Source organism: Pavona decussata, unplaced genomic scaffold (assembly GCF_977016875.1).
Source record: "Pavona decussata unplaced genomic scaffold, jaPavDecu1.1 SCAFFOLD_254, whole genome shotgun sequence".
NCBI classification, from domain to species: Eukaryota; Metazoa; Cnidaria; class Anthozoa; order Scleractinia; family Agariciidae; genus Pavona; species Pavona decussata.
This window is the reverse complement of record NW_028145657.1, coordinates 1,305,319-1,315,000: the sequence shown is the minus strand read 5'-3', so window position 1 is coordinate 1,315,000 and position 9,682 is coordinate 1,305,319. Positions and strand designations below refer to the sequence as shown.

The window sequence follows — 9,682 nt, the reverse complement described above, 5'->3', positions numbered from 1 at the left end:
ACAATCCACCCTCTCCCGGCAAATCTCAAACAGGTTGCAGTTAATGACTGAATAAAGGTAATCCAAGTCTTTCAAAATAAAACCAATTTTAATTGCAATTGTGCAACACTCATTCCTATATCATAGAATAATTACTGCAAGGGATGCAAATGGAATGCTCTCCTTTTTTTACACATCCACTTCTACGTGTTCTTCTTCAGATTGATAAACGTCCAGCATCTTAGACTAAGCTCTGTGTTACTGTTTGCCATCGTAACTGGTCACAATATGCCATTTTCGAGCTGCTGTGAACCTCATTATGAAAGCCAGGCTAAGTGCAAACTCTGCTCTTAGCCAGGTTCAAACCAACTTGGAAATGGCAGGCTATTTTGGTATTTTGGTGAATGTTTGGTGAATAATGGTTCGTATCATGTTAACCATACAACCTTCAAAAGTATTATTTGGTCAAAACATAAGTCACGACGATTAAGGAAATGATCATCAAAGATAACATTTCTTGATTCTCCCAACTAGTGTCAAAAGAATATTAAATGATAATAGTGAGGAGAAGATGCGTGTGGATACTAGTGGGGCTTTTAAAAAGAGTTACAGAAATCACGAGAAAAAAAGACAAGGTGAGAGAAGTAAATATCACGGTACACCGTCGTTAGTATAAATCTGGAGAAACATCACCATCGAATTTGTTTGAATCAACAGTAGAAACTAACTATCAAGAACGAAACAAAAACAAATGCTTACACAGCTCAACACAACAAAATTTGGCGCCTATGTGTTTCATGTCACCGGAACGTTACTAGGCCACTGTTCGAAATACTATTGAGGTAATATTAACTCAATCCACTCCATTCCCAACCTCGTACCCGGAGTCCCCAGGCTCCTTGGCCAGCGGTTGGTCGCCAGGGGAGACTCTTGGGATTTCCCCAAAGTTGACGCTCTGTCCCTAATGACGTACCCAGAGTCCTCAGGCTTTTTGGCCAGCGGTTGGTCGTCAGGAGAGACTCTGGAGAATTCGCCAAAATGTAAATTTTTTGATTGGCTGCCCCGTAACGGTTTGCATTGTTTTACCGCAGAAATCCTGCGGTAATAAAATTCCAGTTCCCCAGAGTTTCTCCTGGGAACCAACCGCTGGCCAAAGAGTCTGAGGACTCAGGGTACAAGATCCTGGCTTTGAATCCGTGAGAACGTAATCCAAAATAAAACAGCATTATCGTATGTCATAAAACTGATTTTCGAAAATCTGCCGGCCGATCTTGGCCATATAGTATGTTCGTCCTTTTCCCGGGAAGCTCCATGCTACCTGAAGCCTGTCATAAAACTTGTTTCTACGTCAAGTCAGCGGACAACCCAGTCGCAGAGAAGATGGAGATCAATACAGTTTTGACAAGTTGCTTTCTTGTTTATCTTGACCCTACGACAAGTTAAAGTCAAATGGCTGAAATTTCTTTCTAAAAGCAGCGGCCATCTTCTTTTCGTCGTCTTCAGAAACTTTACAGGCTTTCCAGTCCACTCTGTCGGCCATGTTCAGGAGACAGGGACTGGCCACAACTTCTCTGCGGAAGAGACGAAAAGAGAGAAGAAGTAAGATAAGGTGCGTAAATGGTGTGACACTTTGAACTGTAGTTTCGAGAGAGAAGATCCAAGCGACCATTGTCAGAAATTAACGGACAGTCATTTCTTAAAATGGGCTGCCGTCATCTCAAGAAATAGACGAAACATTTCTAGCGATCGCAAGTTAGACTTCAAGGAAAAACAACAACAACAACAACAGCAAAAAAACAAAACAAAACAAGTCAACGATTAGAACAGGAAATCTACGGTGCATGTAAAATACCGGACAAGATTGTACCTCTTAAACTAAAATTAATCACTTCTGCTCCTTTTGCAAAACAACTCTCAATTGTAAAATAAAGTCATGCTTGTCAGACAGAGGTAGCAACAAGAAATTTATAGTGGGCTACCAGCCATACTGCTATTAGGGATCTTCAGATTTGACAACGAGTACGGGTACGACTTCTCAAATCTAGTTTGCGTGGTTTAGATAACCACTTGTCACACCAATCTTGTTTCTAGGGTCTCCTTTGCTGCTGGTAAACAACGGGAAGGAGCGAGAGTTCTGGGGATGCCGCTGATTTGAAATTTGAAAGTCGTACTCGTACTCAATCTCGTCCTCGTGCTCTGATCTGAAGGTCCCTTTTTCCAGAAATAGACAGCCACTACTGGGAAGAGAGGGGAGATATATTCCGAGAGGAATCCTTGTCTGGCTTGGTGACATACCTCCCAGAAAAAAAGGATATTATGAGTAAATGATTCAATCATCTGATGCTTATTTGATGTTCTTAACCCTAAGCTGCTATCATGCACGTGCCATGAAGTACATGTGAAATATTGTTTGAGCGCTACCTGCCAAATTGTAGAGGCATCTTGTGTGACACTCGGTGAAGCAGCCGCTCGCCGTTATCAAACTCCGCGACAAAATAAGGCGCTCCTATTGGTACAACCTGGGAAAACAAACAACATATTCACTTGTTGAGATATTGTTGATATTGTTGATGTTTGATGTTCAGTCTTAATCCTCAGCCCCAAACTAAAAAAGAAATATGATCAGTGATTGCCGGCAAATAATTGCCTCTTGCAGCAAAATAAGAAAACAAATAATAAAAGTTATCGCACACACGACGGAGAATTTTAGATGGCAACTGGGCCACGTTGGAACAAAAAGTCGGAAAAACAAACATGTTTGGTAAGCGCTCAAATGAACCCGTACTATATACCTACCGTTTCGGAGTGAAATCTATGTAATGAACTGTCGTTGCTCTCCCCTGTATAAGTTTTTTTTTTTTTACATTTTTAAGACACAAACAGAAGGGTCAGAGTATCCATTTTAAGATTTTTAACCTGTTTGAGTTCTGTGTTGGCTGCAACATCTCTCAACGCCAAAGAATTTGAATCTCCATGCTCTCTGAATATATCTTTCAGCTCCACCACATCAGTCTTTGGCACAGGTACCACCTACAAACATTAATCACATTTAATTTCATTTAATTAATTTCATTATGCAAGTACCGATATATTGATAGATGAGTTAATCGTTTGTCTCACGATTGAGTCACAAAGATGTGGATCGCGACGTTTCGACCGCTATACTGCTGGTCTTCATCAGGCGATGGTGTCGACTGATTGCGTGACAGTATAAGTAGCACCTTGGTTTGTATTGATTGGTGCGTTTCGATCCTCTCTTAGGCTGTTGTTGATTGGAGGATTACGATCCTCGTCGTTCAGACTAGAAATTGTTCCCTCGGCCGTCCGCCTTGGTACCGATCGGCTGCTGTGTTGTTTGATCGTGGGCATCCACGCTTCCGGAATTTCAATTCCATTATCCCTATTGATGTTGTCAGGGTGAAGTCTAATGTGAATAGCCTCTTTAACCCTACGGGTGTACCAATGTGGGTCTCGGTCAATAGACTTAACCTCATCCCAGAGCGGATAGTGGCCCGTCGCATTGCTGTGTTCTGAAACGGCGGAGGATTGGGTTCGAGCAAGCCGTATGTCTCTATCGTGTTCCTTAATCCTTTCATGCATAGATCTTCCCGTCTCTCCAATATAGACCTTGCCACACTCACAGGGAATCTTGTAGACTACTCCGTCTTGTTTTGCAGGGTCGACAGTATCCTTAGGTCGCACTAGGTGTGATCTAAGTGTTGTGTCAGATCTGAAAACTGTCCGTATGCCTTGCTGTTGTAGGCAACGGCGAAGAGCCTCTGAGGATATTTCACTACTATCACTATTTCTTATACAATCTAACTGCCGATGTCAGGATGGCCGAGCGGTCTAAGGCGCCAGACTCAAGGTTGTGATACCTTCCCATTACGCAATGGGAGCGGGCGTTCTGGTCTCCGAATGGAGGCGTGGGTTCGAATCCCACTCCTGACATGGCCTTTATACTTTTTAATTTAATTTTAATTTTTTTATCGTCAAACATCCGTTTACGCGTGATGAGTTAAAAGCTTTTGGAAATAATGACGCGAAGGTTCACATCCCAATCTAATCTCTTTCCTGGTATAATGTTCGTTTTGTTTTTGTAGCTAAAGAGAGGACCGAGCCATCTTTTAGGCTGGGATTTGACAGCCCGACAGTAGCGCAGTAGTGAAATATCCTCCCACGCAGTCGTTCTTTTTGTGGGGAGGAGGTAATACGAGTCCCCTCAAAACGACTGCTCACTGTATAAACCACACACGACCCACAATTCCTTGATTCGCTCGGACGAAGGGTTAACGCTCGAAACGTGAATACTAGAATCTCTTAACGGGGGCCAAATTACCTTATCAAATCATAACATTGCTTTCTTTTTGTAGTATACTCTAGCCGTTAAAGCGCCATGTCATGGATAGTTTTAAGTGTTTTGGTCAGAAACTGAGCACCTCACGAAATGCTCCTAGAATACCAAGTGAAAAATATCACGTGATTTTGTCACAGAAAGACCAAACCATTGTCAGTTTTGATCGATTTCGACTTAAAAAAGGTCAATTTTTTTAAGTTGTAATCCACACCACCCGTAGCCAAAAACACTTATAAATAGTTTAATTATTCTAGTATAGTGTCTTTTAACAAAACTGGACACTTACTTTAAGGTTTTCATTGAGGTAAGAGTGGTGTTTTTGCTTTCAAGGTGTTACGAAAAAAGCTGACAGTCCCCGCTTTCATACGATCACAATTTCATGGCCTGTCGGGGGTCCATTAAGGGGATTCCGCTGTTTCTGCGCATGTACGCTACTTTACCTGTAACTGAAGGTGCTGCGTGTAAAAATTCCTCTCAAAAATAACACAGGACTTGCCTTCACTGTGGTACAACTTGCGAAGGGCTTTTTTATATCTGCTTTGAAGTTAAGGAATCAACACAACAGCGCTGATGTCTTTAAGTCAGCGAAATAAGATAACCGTCAATTTAAAAAAGGAACGTCACTTCCTGGTCTAAACCATGTTTTCACTGACAACATTGATACCCCCAGGGGCATGAACCCGTTCGGTGTACATTGTACCTTGACAACGTATTCTGAAAATGGATCATAGAAAATCATGTTCCTCGGATAAACAAAACCTAACATTTAGGAAGGATATTTTTCAATTTCCATAAGAACATCCTGCAAAAGAGATAAAACGAGTTTTGTTACTTTTTAACACACAAACAGACGGACAGACAATAAAGGAATGTAAATAATACACCTTAATCATTACCTCTGCCAGTTTTACTGTTGACTCGAAATGTCCGATGGGACAAATTAACACGTGATCAGGCACCAGACCTCCTTTGGCCAAGGCTACATAAGACTAGAGAAGGAAGAAAAAGTTTAGGTTAGAACGTTTCATCGTACCTGTACGAATGAACGAATAAGAGTCCTGACTGTCTAGATGGCTCACCAACCAACTCACTGATTGACCTCAGTCACACAAAAGTCAGTCAATCAATCAATCACACAGTCAGTCATCCACAAGTCCAGCCAATCGACTGACTGACTGTGTGACTGACTGACCATCTGACTGACTGACTGTCTGTGTGACTGACCAACCATCTGACTGACTGACCAACTGTGTGACTGACTGACTGACTGACTGACTGACTGACTGACTGACTGACTGACTGACTGATGTATTGATGGATGATCAAACTCCTTGATTGAACAGTCCTTAAGGAAAATCAATAAGAAGAAAAATTTGACTTAATGATTACAACTGGCAAGTCAGTCATTCACTGGAGTTGGTCACTTGGTTAGTTGATTGGTGAGTTGGCTGGTTGGTTGACTGACAAGCAGTAAAGTACTTACATCATCGCCAACACTGACCACCAAATGCTTCTCAACTTGAGGGCTTCCCAGACAGAACCAACAGGAACCCTTCAAGGGAGCTGTGAGGGGGAATAGCAAGGTTTAGATTACTGCATGGAAAGTACAGTATCTGAAGTTTTTGTAAGCAGCTGTAAGTAGTTAGATATTTGGGTGTATCAGCCCACTTTTCAAAAAATGATAAAAAATCCCATACAAATCCTTATAAATCCAATATTTTTTCTAAACCCCATAAACCACACATTATCTCACCCCAATAACTACATAAAATACTATTTCAGCCTTTGAATTCAAAAAACCTAAATTTTTATCCTCGGTTTCTCAAAAACCTAAAAACGTAAATCCTCGGTTTTTAAAAACTCCTGCAACGGAGACGCTAAATTTTTATCCTCGGTTTTTCAAAACTCCTGCAACGGAGACGCTAAATTTAGGTTTTTCATTAATGACAACTCACAAACAATCATCGATTAAATCCAACCAACTCATCAATCGCTGATTTGAATGATGAATAAAAAAAACCGATTATAACCGGTTTCGAAAAATTATGTAATCTAATTTATATGAACAACCAATTTGATCACAATGATAAAACATATTTTATTCATCCAACATTTGAAAATTACGGAGCCTCAGTTGATGGTTATATAATCAACCGAAAAAGATTAGAACCTAGAAAAGGATACTTATCTGAAAATGGTTATTATATAATTTCTCCGGGACGTAACAATACATGCCCCGCTCATCGATTCGTCTATGAGGCCGTAAATCAGACACATATTTCTCCTGGATTGCAAATAAATCACATTGATTCCAATCGCCAGAACAATTCAATTGTAAATTTGCAATTGGTTACAGCCTCTGAAAATATGAAACACATGCACAAAGCCAGAAAAGAATTTTTTAACAGCTCATACTCTGAAGAAGAATTGCAAACAGTCAATAGATTAATGGAATTTCCACCAATGGAAGACAATGATTGTGAGTTTACACGCACAGAAAATAAAATAATCAATAAGATGTTTTACAGAATGTGTAACGATTTGGATGACATTAATTTTCCACTTTACAATGATTAATCATCAATGAATACAAGGGTTGTTTGACTATGTTTTGAATTCAACAATGGTTGATGTCTTTTTGGAGGGTAATTTGGACACAAAGTCCATTTGACTAAGGCTTAAAGCTTTGGTGATAGATACTATTGTACAGAAAATGAGTGGAACAAAAAAATCAGACAACGCAAACATGAATTTTTCTGCTGGTGAGAATTCATCTGAGTCAAATCCAGCAACAAATACTCTTATTCATGATGGAAAAACATATCATATTCATCCAATTTACCATAATTATGCTGCCTCAAAAGATGGATACATCATTAATCGCAAAAGATTAAAAGCGAGGAAAGGGAGATTAAATTTAACTGGGTATTTGGAAACAACTGTTCGTTCTGATGATTGTAAAATTAAAATTTATAAATCACATCGATTTATTTGGGAAGCAATAAACCAAAAAATAATTCCAGAAGATTACCAAATCCATCATGTTAATTGTGATAAACAAGACAATTCGATTGAAAATTTGGCGCTTGTAACCCGACAACAAAATATGATATATGCTAACAATGAAAGATGTGGTAAAAAAATTGAACCACCACAAAATGTTCCAATGAAATGCGATGTTTTTTACTACCATCCAATTTATACAAATTTTGGAGCCAATAAAGACGGGCAAATATTTAATAAAAAAACCAAGAGATGTTCAATTGGAAATTTACTATCAAGTGGTTATAGATTGATAACATTACAACAAATTGGATTACCTAAAAAACACTTTTATGTTCATCGATTAGTTTATGAAATATTCAATGATCCAATTCCTGATGGAATGCAAATCAATCATATTGACTCCAATAAACAAAACAATTGCATCAACAACCTTGAATTAATGACTCGTTCAGAAAATGCTAAACACGCTCATGAAGCCAAGAAATACAAAACAAAGATTGAAATTGAAACTGAAAAACCAATTAAATCAATCAAAATGGACATTGAATTGGAGGAATCAGACGACGAGTTCACAGAAGATGAGAAACAAAAAATTGATAAAAAATACAATGCAATTATTGAAAAAATCAAAATGGGTAAATTTCCATACAAAAAACAACTTCAAGAACATTTACCAAACATTGAATTTTGGTAAATAATTAATAAAATATTGTGACAGTAGTTAGTGACCTTAGATTTCATGAAAAATAAATGGAATTTGAGGCCATGTTGCAACAAAACAGAAACAAATCAACGAAGCCGTCAGTCCTTCCACAGATGACTGACATGGATGTTGCCTCCAGTCTTCATCCATTAGCAAATCTGGAATCACAAAATAAAAATAATCTGTCGTATAATATTATAATGAACAAATCTAATCTATCCAAATTGACGAAAGATCAATTAATTGAATTGTTAATCGCTAAACAAAAACCGGTTCCAATGCCGAGAACCAAGAAAGTGAAACCAATACCCTATCCACGAAAATCTGTCAAACAAATGGTAAAAGAGTACGAGAATACAATCATCAAGCCGCCAATGCAATTCAGAGATCGACCAATTTTTCAACCAAGAAACAACATAATTCCACCTCCAAAACAATTTGCTGATAAACCAAAAGTATCATTTGATAATCAATTAATACCAAGACGTCCAGTTCCATTGCCTCGAAAAAAGAAAATGGCTCCGATTCCTAGACAGAGAACTCAAATCACAGAAGTTGCAAGAGCATTCAAGGGATATAACAAATCTTATGAAGTTGGAATTAAAAATGAAACAGATCCTTTGATTCAAATGACTTCAACCAGATTAGCTATTGCTCATTTTATGAAACAATTATTAACTCAAATGAAAGGAATTAAATTTATTGAAACTTTGACAATTTATTTTGAACAACAAAAAGGAAACCAAACTGTCTCCAGAATTGGATATTTTAATAGTAAACCAAAAACAATAACTAATGCCAATGATTTTCAAGAATCTTTGGATGTTAATGTTGAACAAATTATGAATGATATTCACAAATGGATTAGTGAAGGTTCAGCTTGGATAATTAAATCAATCAATGGACATTACATTAATATTATCAAATATGAGCCTCTTACTGGAAGTTCTTACATTAAACTTCCAACTGAACTTCAACATCACAAACATGGATTGATTAATCTAAAGAATAAAGACAATGAATGCTTTCGTTGGTGTCACGTTAGACATTTGAATCCACGAGAAAATAATCCACAACGAATCAAAAAAACTGACAAAGCATTTATGCCACAATTGAATTACCAAGGAATTGAATTCCCTGTTTCAGTCAAACAATACAACAAAATTGAAACCCAAAACAATATTAACATCAACGTATTCGGTTATGAAAACAAACAAACTTATCCAATTTATGTATCCAAAGAAAAGTTTGAGAATGTGATGAATCTATTGTTAATCTCAGAAGATGAAAACAAACATTACTGTCTTATCAAAGATTTTAATCGATTTATGCACCACAAAACCAAATCACATCAAAGAAAACATTTTTGTATGCATTGTTTGCAATGTTTTTCATCAGAACGAGTTTTAACAAAGCACAAGGAAGTATGTATTGAAATCAATGGTGTACAATCAATCAAAATGCCCGAAGTTGGTTCCAAAATAGAATTCAAAAATTTTAATAAACAAATGCAAGCGCCATTCGTGATATACGCAGATTTTGAAGCAATCACTGAACCAATTCATGGTTGTAATCAATCTAACCAACAATCTTTTACTGAAGCTTATCAAAAACACACTGATTGTGGTTATGGATAC

General features: G+C 37.8%; 1 protein-coding gene and 1 non-coding gene across 2 annotated transcripts in view; one reads left to right on the top strand and one right to left on the bottom strand.

Moving 5' to 3' along the window:
• Positions 1 to 1,267: 1,267 nt before the first annotated feature.
• The window catches only part of LOC146456475 (CWF19-like protein 1), a 31,051-nt gene continuing 22,636 nt past the window's right edge, over positions 1,268 to 9,682 (bottom strand). The window contains exons 12-18 of the mRNA XM_085092584.1: positions 5,820 to 5,899; positions 5,233 to 5,325; positions 5,116 to 5,138; positions 4,777 to 4,870; positions 2,896 to 3,009; positions 2,401 to 2,498; positions 1,268 to 1,550 (exon numbers count right to left, since the gene is read on the bottom strand). Coding sequence (XP_084948710.1) covers positions 1,409 to 1,550; positions 2,401 to 2,498; positions 2,896 to 3,009; positions 4,777 to 4,870; positions 5,116 to 5,138; positions 5,233 to 5,325; positions 5,820 to 5,899 — 644 coding nt within the window. The 3' untranslated portion in view covers positions 1,268 to 1,408. The remainder of the gene's footprint in view (positions 1,551 to 2,400; positions 2,499 to 2,895; positions 3,010 to 4,776; positions 4,871 to 5,115; positions 5,139 to 5,232; positions 5,326 to 5,819; positions 5,900 to 9,682) is intronic.
• Positions 3,810 to 3,930, top strand: Trnal-caa (transfer RNA leucine (anticodon CAA)). Its single transcript has 2 exons — positions 3,810 to 3,847; positions 3,885 to 3,930. It is a non-coding gene; the product is annotated as a tRNA-Leu (tRNA).